Source organism: Fistularia commersonii, chromosome 1, assembly GCF_037954325.1.
Source record: "Fistularia commersonii isolate RoL2024-O1a breed Wild chromosome 1, RoL_Fcom_v1.0, whole genome shotgun sequence".
NCBI lineage: Eukaryota > Metazoa > Chordata > Actinopteri > Syngnathiformes > Fistulariidae > Fistularia > Fistularia commersonii.
In genome coordinates this window covers 6,449,147-6,464,554 of record NC_141284.1, presented here as the reverse complement: position 1 = coordinate 6,464,554, position 15,408 = coordinate 6,449,147, and the positions used below count along the sequence as shown (strand labels likewise).

The 15,408-nt window shown below is 43.1% G+C and overlaps 1 protein-coding gene across 10 annotated transcripts in view; it reads left to right on the top strand.

The window, feature by feature from the left end:
• The window catches only part of ptprfa (protein tyrosine phosphatase receptor type Fa), a 316,636-nt gene that overhangs the window by 114,522 nt on the left and 186,706 nt on the right, over nucleotides 1-15,408 (top strand). For all 10 annotated transcript variants that reach the window (XM_086146258.1, XM_086146275.1, XM_086146249.1 and 7 more), the window contains exon 6: nucleotides 5,987-6,097. In XM_086146258.1, coding sequence (XP_086002384.1) covers nucleotides 5,987-6,097 — 111 coding nt within the window. The remainder of the gene's footprint in view (nucleotides 1-5,986; nucleotides 6,098-15,408) is intronic.

Genomic DNA, 15,408 nt, shown 5'->3' with positions numbered 1-15,408 from the left:
AGCCCATCACCCTGGGGGAATATCTGTTGAACAATGGATGATGTTAAAGCAGACTGATAAACAGGAAGTAGAAAAAAAGCATCTGGAGTTCGGATCCTACATCCGCAGCAAAGCATCAAGCCAGCCTACCTGTGCAAACTCCTTGTCATCACCCCTTCCTGCCACCGCTGTTTTCTGTATAAAATCAGTAAGCATCTCCCACAGAAGCTAATCACATTTCCCGGTTTACGGTCCACATTCGCTACGACTGTGTTAGCGCCGCCCCGAAGGAGGGAAATAGTAAGCCAAGCCTGTGAGGCTCTCAGCTGAAGACGATCCTTCACCGCGTCCGCCTTTTATTTTTAATAGAAACCCAAGAAAAAAAAACAAAAAAAAAAACCAGTCCATTGTGAAAAGATAATAAAGGCGTATTATTTTTCACAATGACTCCCCGAAACCTGTCATGATGCCTCCATTCCCCGACCATCTGACAACAGTTTTCAGGGGGGAAAAATTTTTTTTAAAAGTCATGGCAGGTCTCAGCATCACCCAGCCCGGCCCTTTGAAAGCTGCTGATGTTACCCAAATCCCACGCAATTCCCAAAACAGCCACCAGGGTCCACACAGCTTCCAGGGCCACCACCCTCTCCACTATCTTTACCTCTCTCTGACACGTCTCCTCTTTGGCTCCAGAGTGGCCCGGTTTATTATCCAGATCCTCGGCATCTGCATAGTAACCGTCCCACGCTCCACCCCTTTGCTACGTTTAACCCCATTTGCCCGAAACGGATCACATTCCTACCTGAGCACCAACCCCAGGAGCTACGAACGTCAATGGGATAGGAACTTTTTTTTTCTTATTTCTGTTTAGCCTGGACGACCTTGAATCAAATAGTAGGAAACACTTGACAACACTTTGTGAAATGTCATGGCGCGGCGGATATAACGGTATTATTGCAACGTTATGAGCCACAAAGGCAACGTTGAAGAACGGAGGGAAAAATGCAGCAGTCACCGTTAATAAGCATAATATAACGAGAAGAGAAGCGAGTGCTGCGGTATCCCATCTTCCCCAGGCTAATTCGCTTAGCACGACATCTGGCTGGCCTTAGGGATGGCTAGCGTACCTTTGTGGGAAAAGATTAATGGCACAAAGTAAATAGAAGCCTCTAGTATTACTTTTAAAACTTTAGTGTCCTATTAGATATCCAAAAACGACATGTTTCAGGGTGAATAAGTAAATAACTAAATGGATAAATAAAAAAAGAAAAAAAGAAATGAAATGCATGAACAATGTTGATTTTGATTAACATTGTGAATTTTAATGTAGAGTTAATTTTGATCGAGCTATAGCACCTCGAGTTGAAAATAAATAAATGAACAAATAGATAGGTCGATAAGCGATTAAATATGAACAACACTTCTAATATGCACTCACTTTATATTTTTATATGCATAAATATGTATATCGTATCTATTGAAACAAAAGTCCCTTTGTAGCTGCGTGCGTGTAAAGGGATAAACCACGGATGAATTAAATTTACTTGATGTATTTGGATTCATTAATGAGAACTAAAATTCATTGTGTTAATGTGTTGCTGTTTTTTTTTACTTTCTTACGGAGGGACGTAATACTTTGTGTAATTTACGTGAAATATGTGTGTAATAATACGTCAGTTTTTTTTTTTTTTTTTTTTTTTTTTTTTACACAAGAGATTAAGCAAAGGAAAAAAAGAAAAGAAAAAAAGAAAAAAGTGACAGGCTGATTCCCGAGCTGGTCGGTCCAATCCCCCACCCTCGCAACCGTTCCGCGGAAGCACGGCAGTGTAATCCAGGACATGACAGAGGGCGGTTTCTTTGAGTTGCATCAGAGTAAGAGGCATCCCGTGCTGCCCTTGTGCAACTTGTTAGCGGCGGCATATGGGAGCGGTGCGGGGCGAGGCAAACAGGGCCATCGTTGGCCGATGTCGGGAATCGAGTTTTTTTTTTTTTTTTTTTTTTTTTTTTGGGTGGCGGCGGGAGGGGATGGGGTGGGGGGGGTCAGCTCCGTCATGCAGTTAAAAGCAGATCCTTTTCTTGAATAACAAACTTTATCGCCATTATCCAAAATGATGGGTCCCTCTAGGAATAAACAATGCGGCCCTAGGCTAATTCTCGCAGGATTTATGGATTGAAGAGGGTAAGAAGGGCATTCACTCTTATCTCTGCTGGTCTTTATTTCTTTAATTATTTCCTCTGCTCTCCTTTTTGCTCTTGTCTTTTTTTTTTTTTCTCTATCACCTTTGTTTTATACTAATGCTTCTCTCTAATCTTATTTGCATTCAAATTACCTCACCAGGTGGTACACCAATCAGAGGTAAGAATGCTGGGTACGGATAAACGTCATCCTCCTCCTCCTCTTCTTCCACCGACATCTCCTCTTCCTCCCTCACATCACCTCCGTGTTCCACCTCCAGCTGTCCGTCCTTCGCTTGCTCCAACACTTTCTCAGCCCTCGGACGTGGAAAAACCTCGCCTCGGGGATCCGGCGATGCCGTGGTCGACCCTCTAGGAAAAAAAAGGGGCGGGGTAGAAAGTGTTGGAAAAAATTGAACTCGATTGCCAGTTAAATTTGGCTTCTCCTTTGTAACCGAGCAGAATAAGCTGTCATACTTTTTTTCATTGGGAAAACCAAACACGGACTTCACTTCCTGTCTCGGAAATGTCCAAATTTTGTTAAAGCAAGCTCACTGTCATGCCGTCAGGTCACCTGACGCGCGCCGAAAGTCCATCCTTCGAAACCTCCGAAGTGCCAGGCTAGAAATAAAGCTAACTGACCGATGGTCATCTAGCATTTCAGAAAGTATAATCTCGAGATAAAATCGCACAACAGCTAAGAATTATATTTAGATATAAATAAACAATGGATTAGCCTCTGGCTTCTTGCCTCAGGTGGGTTCATCCATGGAACAATGTGTCCCCTTAGGTTTAAGATTATATTGCAGGAATCCACAATCAGGGTTGTATAACCCTGAATTATCCTGAATAAATGTAACGTGAAACTGAAGAAAAAGAAAATTTTAAATAAATAAAAAATAAAAATCACTAGTAAGAAATAATTTTCCAAAATCATTAGAAATAAATCTTTAATTGTGCATTAATAAATGCGTAATTCCTTATTGACACTGCATTTTTAATACCTGGTAACATATTTTAATACCATAATACCAGGTAACACATACCTGGTCCTAGAAATGATTGAACACAGTTTAAAATGTTTCCTTCAAAAAAATTAAAATGAACAAACTCCCTCTTCAAATGATTTGATATTTGACATCCATTATCAATCAAGGAAAATATTATATACAGGCCAGTATTTTAAGACTTTTTTAACTATGATATAAATTCTGAAATTTCAAGATTAATAATGATCATTTTTAAATTAATAAGATTTTTTGAGGATACTTTTTTATGTCATCAAAATAATAGTCCAATATGCATGTAATGCTTCTCATGTCACCCCATTAGAGAGAGAAATATTACTGGCAGGGAAAACATTTTTTAGGTGCCTGGATCTTCAATTTTCTCCCTATACTGAACTCTCACCACGTCGGAGAGCAGAGTAAGTTTGGCGCCTACATGGTCCCCCCATCTGTTTAAAAATCACTCCCGCTCCGGCGTTGTCGATCCTGACGTCCACCCGCATCTGTCCGCCATTCTAAGGGGGGGGGGAGAGAATGAAGCACTTCCCCCCCTTTGAAAAACAATTGGAAAAAAAACGCTTCATCCATCCAGAGGTGCTGAAAATGCAATGAGGTTGACCTTCAAAACAGAAAGGCGTGCGCCGCCAGTGGAAATGATATGTCCGTCTCCAGGCCTCAAAGCGAGGAGGGGGGCTTTGACCGAAAAAGGCTGCTGGACCGACACCCGATGGGAGAAAAGTCGAGAGCTTTGAGAAAAAGAGAACTTTCATTATCATCCCGACGCATTGTATGATGAAGAAGGAAGGCTTACCTGCATAGTCTGTGATTGTGTGTGTGTGTGTGTGTGTGTGTGTGTGCCTTCGCTGAGAGCGAAAGAGCGCGTGGGTAGTTTAAGGACACGCATCCGAGCATCTGGCTGAATCCCAGATGAAAGTTGCTCCTCCTCCTCCATCTCAGGCTTGCTTTCTGCGCTACACACATATAAGCCTCCGACAAACAAGCTATTAACATTTCGCTACAAGCCCATCCCATGATGCATTTCAATAATGTACTCCAAAAAAAATTTTTTTCTTTTAATTTATTCTCACATTTTTTCACGCCCACCGCGGGAGCTGCATGATTTGTGTCACGTTCACAGACATCACGTAAAAAAAAAAATATCCATGTTGTTTGTCTCGATTGTGACTCCTCAACCGTTGCCGGAGTGATATATCAATGTTTGCATAAACACGGTGATGTTGTTAGGAAGCGAAGGGCGTAGATGTTGACGGAGGTAAATCGCTGGACAGGTAAGTGAGCACCAGGGTTTCAAATTAAGTAACATCGGAATGATGTCGCCTAGCAACCTTGTCGGAGACAGTGGAGTCGCAATTAAACAAGTAGTACTTTCAGTATAGATTAAAAAAAATTATATATCACATTATAAACCAAGAACTGCTAGTTTTGCAGGCAGGAAGCGGAGACCTACTGCTAAGATGTCGTTTGGGAGATAAAAGAGGGTTGTAATTATCTGCTAATAAATAAAAACAGCTGTGCGAGTCAAAAATGCCGGCAAATACACCGTTCCGGATTCACAATGTGTAAAACAGGTTTGGAGATTCAAATTTAGGACTATAATCCCGTCTTGGCCGCTAGCTGGCAGTTAACAGAGTGTGTGTGCAAATCGTAAAAATGCCAATGTCAATGTTAACTGTGGCTGCTTGTCCAGGTGTGATAGATGTTATATTAAAATGTACTTGAGACTAAAGTTTACACATGAAATCATTAATTTTTATATCCCTGATAATTCTTAAAAAAAGAAGAAGGACATAGAAATTACTCTCCTCTGAACCAGCATGGCTAATTCCTGCTGCTGAGCATTTTATAATGTTAATTTTGAATCTGATTCATATCCATATATGTCACACAAAATAGAGCAAATGAAATTAAAATTATACCACTGATATTTAGCGCCTTGGAGCCCATTTAACATTTTAAAACTTAGATTAAGTCTGAAAACGTGTTGTTTTAGCATAAATATAGAAATAGCAAAAGCATCTGAAATTGATATAAGGCAATACTAGCTACAACCTTTAGCATGTAGCTAACATGTAGCTAACACTGTCTCTTGGCTAATGGAAAAGTGTGCTAATGTCTAGTTTTTTTAGCAAATTAGCATTGACCAAGGATCGCTATGAGTGGCTTTCCCACCTGGCTAACAGCACGGCGTGGAAACCCTGGTTCATGCCGATCCTAAATTGTTTAGCTGATCAAAACAGACATCAGTACAAAATTCAGTCGTCCAAGTAAACTACCCGTAAAACGAAACCGAGGAACAGGATTGCAAGGTCGCTTTTAAGTGGAAAACCAGATCAGGCCATTGAAGTTTTGTAGCAAACTGCCAGAACGAAAAAAAAAAGTGTAAATACATATTACATAATTTTCAAACAAATCAGCACTACATACAGGAAGAGGATTAGTATTCTGTAGGCTCTTAGACATTGTGTAGCTATAAATTTACAGCCAGAAATCAGATAGAACAAACCCATTAGCCCTAAAAACTACAAATTTATGGCGACATACTTTATGCTAATTTAGTACAAAATCCCTAATTGTTAACAAGGACTAGGGATAAAGATGAATCTCCCCACCTCCCTGCCATTACCATGAGTGATAGTAGTGGTTCAGGTTTTATGGCGTTGCACTTGCGATTATAAACGTGCATTAATGGGAATGAAAAATTAGTCAATTCGGGGAAACGATGTGTTTAGAGTGTGTGTGTGTGTGTGTGATCGAGATAGTCACCGATGTGAGCTATGACACTCTGGCTTCCCACCCCCTCCCAGGAGCTCTTCAGATCGAGAACAGCGAGGAGTCAGACCAGGGCAAGTACGAGTGCGTGGCAGTCAACAGCGCCGGGACTCGCTACTCTGCTCCGGCCAACCTTTACGTCCGAGGTAAGATCCCTCTTGACCTGACCTGACCTCCCCACCCGCCCCACCCTGCCTCTCGCCCTGCACCTCCATCCAGGTCACGGCCCTCCACCGCCCTCTTCCACCCCACCCTCTCTCCGGTCGCTTCTTGCCGCCTCGGCGGTTCTCAGTTCCTGGATCCAAGCGCAGTCAAAGCCGGACCTGTTGACGCCTGTCGGCTACACTCTCTCTAACACCAACCCCTCCCCTCCGCTCCCTACCCTCCTTCCCCGCCTCCCAGATGGTGATTTATGTATTAAGCATACCGCTGCTCTGTTGTTAGTGGGTTTGACCCGTCCAACCTGGTGGTGACGGCGGGAAATGGGTTGGGGGGAGTTGTTTTGACTTGTCAGGGGTGAGTGAGAGGTTGACTGCGGCACTGTGGCTTTGACTGAAGGGGATGGTGTCGGGGGGGGGGGGGGGGGGGGGGGGGGGGGGATTCTTTAGCAGGAAGCTGAACCCTTCTCAATTAGATATGGCATGCATGGAAAAAAAAAAAAAAAACAATAAAAAACAGCAGGAATGCCTCCACATGCACACAAACATACACAAATAGTGTTGGGCGCTGTTCGTGCTGCAACACAAGGCAACAGGGTGAAAACAAGCCCCGGGGCTGCTCATAAGTAGGACTCGACAACAAACGGCTCAATTAGCCCCGACTAATTTCAGGTTCTCAAAGGCAGTTTTTTTTTTTTTTTTTTTTTTTTTTTCAAAGCACGCATGGGGGGCTGGGGGTAGGGGTTGATTCATTACCGCTTCATTTTCCCATCCATTTGACATTTCCTTCGGCGAAGCCTCCTCTTGATAAACACGGCGACTAACCAGTTGTGGCATTTAGAGAGGACCCGCCCCTCCAACATGATCCGTTCTATTAGGAGCAACCTTGCCACGTTCTTCGCTCGACGCCACCATCGTGCACCTCCATTGGATCAATACCAGTTGTAAATGAATACCCTTGAAGCAGCCGAGGAAGAACCATACCGAACAGAAAAATACCTTTCTAGTGTTATTGCTTTTTTTGTTTTGTTTTTCCTCCAAAAAACATCACGTCAACCTAGCTCTCCTCATGGAGAGACCCGCTGTTTCTTTTTGAAAGTCATACTAACTGTATTTTTCCCATTCCATATTTAAAAGAAAAACAATAAAAGACACTTATGTTAGCGGGAATGCCATCAGAGATAGTGATGCCTCCAGGGAGGGAGTTTATCCAGAGCCAAGAGCAACGAGTTTGAGATAATGAAATAACTGGAGGTGATATTCTGCCGGGCTCATTTAAATTGGTATTTAAAGATCACCGTGACCTAAAATTAGAGACGATGTCTCCTTTCATGGGAACCAGCCCGATTGGAGCGTTTCGGCCCAGAGGTCGCCGTGACTGGGTGAAACATGCCAAATCTCTTCTCTCCCGACACCCGTAACGGCTCCGCGCCCTAAGAAAAAAAAAAAAAAAAAAAAGGTCACGGTCGACCTTAATCACCGTCTGCAAGAAAACAAAAAACAAAAAAAGGAGCATTCGTCAACTATGTGCTTTCGCACCTTTGGGGGTCACGTAGAGTTCAGTGTTGTTAATTTCCCTTTTTCGTGTTTGCTCCAAGCCGGACAGTGCAAGCGCCGGTGGTTGGAACCTCAGCAGAGGAGACGGGGAACTGAGAGGCGGTAACTCTAGTTTAATGTTTATTTGACAGGGACAGATGCGGTATACCTAGACAATTGCACGGCAATTATCTAGTGCAATGCATCACGGCATTTATAGCTACCGCAAATTTCCCATCCCTCTAATTTCCCTGGGAGGGACTTTAAATCGAGTCTGGAAAGGGAAATAATGTGCCGTGTTTTCTTGACCCTCTGGTAAAGCAAGGGCGGCGTGACTCGCTGGCTAACACACACACACACACATGCTATTTGCATATGCGCTCATATGCATACCTTCCCAAACCAATTCCTACATGTGTCATTTAACGGTCAACTGGCCACGCTAACATGCCACCACATTAAAACCGCAACAAAGGAATAAATAAATACAATATCCCCTGCATCAGCATTAGGTTTTATGCCAGAGAGCCATCCGCCTTCTGTAAAAATAGAAACAGACCCTGAATTTTATAGCCTCTTGGTGTGAAGAGGAACTGTCCAGCTTGAATTTCATTCCACGAACTAGCCTCCTCCAGAGGAAGTTTTTCAATTTGGCATTGGCGCAGGCAGAAGTGGACCACAGTAGGGACCGATAAGACGCAAGGTTCTGCGACATGCGCCTTAAGCGCCGCGCTCCGAAACAAACCACATCCAAGAAGACTAAGGAAGATGACACGGACGACGTTCATGTTCTGCGTGGCAAGAATAATAACCATGGATTACCAAATAGGTTTAAGTGTCTGAAAATGCTCCCTGCATTGCTTCACCATGGGAAGTAACCTCCCGTGAGCCAATATTTTGGCCAATGTTTACGTTCTCCTACGAACCCTTGAAATCCCTCTGTGGCGTACCAGGCCAGAAGAGCCCGGGCATCTTTGTCAGTCCATTCCCCGCCGGTTCTGTCCATTACGATCAGCTTCTAAAATAGTTTTTAAAAATAGTGCTCCACAAGAAGTATCTGGTAATGGGCAAGCTTAAGAGTTCTACCGATCAACAAGCATCTGTGTCACATGATATGAGTTCCTATGGAACCGTAAAAAGACCGTGCTTCGGAGTAGGTGTTAAAATGGTTCTACAAACTTAGGTCCATGTTCCTCATTTTCTTTGCTGTCCAAATACATGCAGAAACAGCCCAGTTCCTGGCAGCTACCTGCCAAACCAGCCAATGGGTCCCATAGCAGCCGCCAACTCAGAACTAAACAAAACATCAAAACAAAATGTACAGGGAAAGGATCCAAAGAGGAAGAGGTGAAGGGTCGATCTGCATGCTTGGGTCAAGACCTCTGCGAGGTGACACTCAGAAATTCATGCCGCCGACACAGCGTTCCTCTCTCAAGGTCGCCGGGGTGTCACCGCTTTTCACCGTCCGCAAAGAAACACACCCTGTGATTTGAGGATTTGAATTCGGTGCTAACGTTTGCATTCGGATTAATGTAGTTTAATTAAATCAAAAATGTGGATTTGTTAGCACTGAAGCTTTGCACCACAGAGGTGCTAGCATTAGCTCTAGTTGCGTTGTTGACAGCTGTACCAGGTAATGTTGTGTTTCTATTGGTTGTTCAGCAGACTAAGAGTAAACTAGCTAGTTAAACTGTACAAACGTTCCAAACAACGCTGCGTTTGTCAGGCAAACTTTGACCCATGTCGGTCCTTTAACGTCTCTCAGGAGCAAAGTAAGAGTACATTATTGTCCTGCTCTTGTGAACAGCCTAAATTTTCAGGCTATACTAACCACAGATAATTGTTTTTTTTTTAATAAGACTTTTTAGTATGTAAAGACTTAAATTAAAAAAAAAAAAGAATTAAATTGTACTTATGTTGTAATTTTGGAGGATTTTTAACAGGGCCTTCGGAAAGGACCTGATATCAATAACGCGCCCCTGGAATAAATATCCTCAGCATTGGCTGATGTTTCAGTTTTTTTGTAAATAAATATATAAATGTTTATACATTTCTATTTTGTGGAAATATTACAGCCATCCTCGGAGAAAAAATTGACTCACAAAAATCATTAAAAAACCATTCCTTGTTTTAAAGTAAGATAAAGAGCAAGCAGAAGCTCATAGTTCATTTCTCCCGGCATAGCGCACATGCGCGTGCATCCGTGCACCCCCATTTGTCTGAATAGATGTGAGCAGATGAACACTTTCATTTTCTCATTAGGACAGATGCATCACCCGCTTTCACCCCTCCTTCCCCCCCCAAAGATCTGATTTCTCTCTTTTAACAATAAAAACTGCCTTTGAGGATAGCGGACAAAAAAAAAAAAAAAAACAAACAATCAAATAAATAAATGAAAAAAATTCAATCTGGGGAAATACAGTATACCCTTGTTTTTCGCGGGGGTTGCGTTCCAAAAGGAACCCGTGATAGGCAAAATCCGTGAAGTAGAAACCTTTATTTTTTTTTACAATTATTATACAATGAAATACACTATTATACATTGCTGCTGTCGTCCTGATGCTTTTTTCTTCCTTCTTTATGGAACGAACGGAAGATTCATTAATTCCGTAATGCCGACCTACAGCCGCATAGCTTTTACCTTCCCTTAGCATGTCCAGAAGTTTAACTTTATCTGCGATAGATAGCATCTTCCGCTGCCTTTTGGGCCCTGCCGCAGGTGCTTTTGCAAGAGAATTTGCACGTACGTAATGTAAATTTGGCAAGCTGTTTTACGTACGTGTACATATTAAACTGCAACGTTATTGACGCACAGGTAGAGAAGAAGCGGAGTGACTTTTTTAGCCAATCAGAATGCAGAACACAATGCACAAAGCGAATCCGTGAAGTAGCGAAACCGTGAAAAGTAAACCGCGTTATAGCGAGGGATCACTGTACACATTAACACAAAAACTACAGAATTCGTGTTTTTAAGTCCAGTTTGTCCACAGCACCGCAGTCAACCCTGTTGAACCCATGCAATGAACGATGTGCTGTATTTGCTTCTGCCTCCAAGGTTAACCTTTAACCCCTCCGTCTCCTGACCACCGCCACTTCCCCTTCACCAGGTGTTAACCGGACCACATTTTTCCACCCCACCACCTCCTTCTCATTCAGCAGGCAACCGAGCAAACACCCACCTCTCTCTCTCTCTCTCTCTCTCTCTCTCTCTCTCTGTCTGCGAGTCGCCGCTTTTCTGTCAACATTTCGTTTCTCCACCCTGTCCGGCGTCCGTGACCACCGACCACTCACGCCGTCTGTTCAGCCCCCCATCTCACTAATGCTTATCCCTCCGAGAAGGCAATGAATTATTCACTTTGATTTATTTATTCATCTCAATTCGCCATCCTGTGCGTTCGGGGTGGGAAGGTGTCTCGACGGCTTTTCGGGTTCAGGGGCCTCGGATTGGATATAGGCTTGTTTTTAAGATTGCAAACTTGGAGTGCTCCCCACCACTGCATCAAAATTCAGGTTCTGGGGTTTATTTTAATTTTTTTATCGTTAACCGTATAACGTTACGGCCGCATTTAACTTTACTGTCATTCATTATTTTGTACTTTACGGGAGGCCTCGGTTGGATTCTGATGTTTTAAAGTTTTCAATAACTCGCCCGTAATGCTCAGATACACTTAATTAAGATCAAGACGCCTTATTCTGTTTTTTGTTTTATTTCTTTTTTTCCTCTAATTCACCAAGTGTGTTTCTTACCTAATTAAATATTTGCGCCATCTTCCGTTCTCCTCAGCCCTGACAGAAAAAAGCCTTTGTCCTCTCCTCAAAAGTTTATTTTCCTATCCTAGGGGATGCTCATAACTTTACGCCTGACACAACTTTAATTTGAAAAAAAATAATGAATAAAGTTTTGTTGCAGCTGTGAGATGGACAACTGTTTGGCCTTCTGAACTCTTAAAAAAAAAAAAAGTACTTATACCCAACCATGGCTGATAGCATTAGCAATGCTAATTTTTTTTTTCCTTTTTAATCAGTACCTTCCCAGATAAGTGTGACCTTTGACCGCGTGTCTCGGGACCTATTTTAAGTCGTACATATAATGATGAACAAGCTGGGTGGGAGTAGAACGGGATCCCATAGGCACCTTTTTAACCAGATAAAACAAGGCTCTGGGTTTTCTCACTCTGGTCCAGGTGCAACCGGGACATCCGTCCCTCTTGTTTTTATTGCATCTGTGTGAAACTGTGACTAAGGAAGTGGTATTTTTCATATTTTCATATTTTAATAATAGAGACGGAACTATTTTCCTGGTAGAGCCCTGGGCACGGTGATGTCGTTCCTTGATTTCACACCGAAATTGTAACACTCAAAGCCTACTTTCCATGACATGCCCAAGATTCAGTGATGTCACGAAGTAATAGTTATTTTCAAAGCTAGTAAACTATTGTGACTCAGGGTGTAAAGACACCGTGCAGCGATGTCACAAAGAAATTGTTGTTTTCGCAACTGATAAACAACCGGATATACTTTTCCTGACAAGCCCATGGCCCAGTGATGTCATGCAGTGATGATGCACAGTGATTACTAATAGCATCGCTAGTAAACAACCAGGACTACTTTTCATGACAACCCCATTGGCATAATGCGGATGGACAGTAATTATTATTTTTCTTACTAGTAAACAGCCAAAACTACTTTCTAACTACTGGATCTACTTTCCACAAGCCCACAGCACAGTGATGTCAGACTGTGATAACACACAGAAATTACTTTCATAGCCAGCAAACCATTACTATTATTGTGTATCAAGGATACAGTGATGTCACACATTGATGTCATCCGAGGTCGACCCCTGACCTCAAACGGATGGTGACAGATTTTTCACATTTAAACGCCCAAAAACAATCCAAATACTCTTGATTATAAAAATTCCCAGGCTGTCATATACTTTCCCGAACCTTTTTTTTTTTTTTAATTCCCTAAACAGACTGCACCACTTAAGCAAGGGGATGGGATGGGGGGGGGGGGGGGGGGGGCACTCCAGTTTGCAACTGAATATGTTAAGAGCCAAAACATAGTTAATTGGAAAGCAGCGTGAACGGGGGGGTCAATTATAAAGCTTTTAGAGGAAGCCCGCAGATGGCAAATATGAGCGGAGTTAACGTATTTAAACAGCTTAATAGTCCAGAGAGTTTAAACGCTGTTCAAGCCCTATCGCACATAGATTTCCATTAAACCCCTCTTCTTTTCCGACGGTGAGTAAGTGCCTCTCCTCGTAAAGGAAACGGCAGAATACTAAGATTGCGACCCGCCGTTAGCTTCGCTCGTAGCCAAAGACAATAGCCGGGATAAAATAAGTGCCGGTCGGCATTAGCGCAGCTAATGAAGCTGTTTGTCTGTTCATTCTCACCGGAGAGGGAGGGTGTCAATGTGCGCACGCACGTGTGTGCGTGTGTGTATGTGTGTGTTTGTGCATGATCAGATCAACACCGATGTTCCTCTGTATCTGACACCGAGTGTGAACCTCTCATCGCCTTTTGCTTTGTGCGAGTGATGAGTTTGCGCTGCGCTTTTTCTGTTTCATGGTGTGTGTGTGTGTGTGTGTGTGTGTGTGTGTGTGCGTGCTTGTGCACATGCACAACTGCACTGCTATTGTCTCCACTGTGATTTTTCTCACTCGTAATCGGATAAGCAGATATTTGCCTGTTTTACTCTCTCTGTTTCTCCTTGTCTTCTTCCTCCCTGTTCCTTTTATTCACCCCCTCCGACGTTTTTTTCTTTTTGTTGTTTTCTTCTACTTTATCTTAAATCCCTCCATCACCATTGCACCCCGCCATCAATAAACACAATCCAAATCTCACCTCTCAGATCAACGGGAAGGTTGGTTTTTTTTCACTCTTTATCCTCCTAAAGCTGAGGCCTGGCCGACTGGAGCCGTGCAGCGCTGGCATCTTGCTAGGCGCCTTAGGCCCGTCCCGGCCTCTTTCTCTCTCGCTCTCTCTTTCTATCTCTCTTTCTATCTCTTCCTCAGGACACCCTCCCCTCCCCAGTCCCAAAATGCACCTCTGTCCCCTCTCTGCGTCACCCCTGACACTGCACCACTCAGCCCCTACCTTCCCACACCCGCTCCCCCTGATAATCCCGGCCGTTCCTGTTTTGCGAAATGAGCACAAAACAAAAAAGCGATCATTAACCTACTTCTAGCTAGCTAAGCACGAATAATCTGACAGGGACGGCATCAAATCGATCAGTAACGAAGGAGATCGCGATCCAGAGACCAGAATGGAGAATTTCAACCCACAACTGGAACTTTGATTTTTTATCAATTCAGCAAATAATTTTTATCGATTGATTCGTCGTATATTTCCTATCATACATCCATGCGGTACATGAGTGTGAGGTCTTCAAAAGCCCGGCTCGCCAAAATACATTAGGAACCAAAAAGAAATATCAATATCTATTTTCAATTATCAAATGCCCTCTTACAGCATCTGCCCGATTATGTAAAGGCATCAGGTCACTTTTTGTGAATGTCACCAAAAGAAGGATTGCCTGACAATTTGGCAGATCAAACATAAAGGCCGAATAAAATTCCTGAAGAAAATAAATACATATATTGTGTACAATGTATACAAAATACAAACAACCATTAGTGTGTACAAATACCAACACAAAACCAGGGTGAAGTCGCAACTCCTGACCTATTTTGAGAACCAAACATGCTACGACTTTTTTTTTTTTTTTTTTTTTTCTGTACAGCTTCCTATACGATGCAACTTACTTCCAGACAGATACCTGCCTTGGGGCAATTTGAAGCGTTCTTTCATACTTTGCCAATCACTGTATCCTCCAAGACAGGCCTGGCCAACCCGCGGCTCCCGAACCGGAATACGGCTCTTACGTTCATGTTGAATTTTGTGTTTGCGTGTTTTGTTTTTTTCTTTGCTGTGTGCAGAGAATGCTGGAGCAGAGCGCGATTGCTCAAGTGCGCAGCGTAGAAGGAACATTGTGCATGTACTGTAAAGAACACAAACACAAAATTCGACATGATCGTTGGTTGGCCAGGCCTGCTCCAAGGTTTTTGCTTGTTGATGTTAATTAATCAACAAGATCGTTCTTTTTTTTTTTTTTTTTTTTACCAGACACACTCACTGCAGCGACTCGACGCTAGCGCCTCAGATTTAGCCCCTTAGCGAAACAATTCAAATCTAAATCTAAAATCTCCATGCGCCCCTCAGGAGTGGTCCGTTGCCCCCGGGGGCGTTTGTGCTCACTTCGCCGAACGTTGCGGCGACCACACGTCACGAGCATGCCGATCGCGGCCTTATTGTCTCGGCTGTTTCCATGAAAGCACGGCCTGTTTTCTCACCCCCCCACCACCACCACCACCCTTCTGCTGTCCAGCCGTCATTTCAACCAGCTCACATGGCTTTATCCAAACTGTCTGCCTCTGCAAAGGGAAAAAAAAAAAAACTACAAAAAAACAAAATAGCCTCAAACGTGTCATCCAGTGTTTTTTTTTTTCTTTTCTTTCAACGGTGGACCATTAATAGGGGAACACGGAGGAGCTTGAAGATGAAATAGGAGTGAGACCACTATTGAAGATAATTGCGGCGCAAGCTGAAGTGTTTGTGTTTGATACGTGGATTTCCAGAGACGCCGCGGGGGCTTCTTATTCTGCGGAGAGCGACATTTTTTCGTTGTTTTTTTTTTTTTTTTCTTCTTTTGTCGCCGAGTCGTGTGAAGATACTCGCGTGTTTTTTTCGCATGCG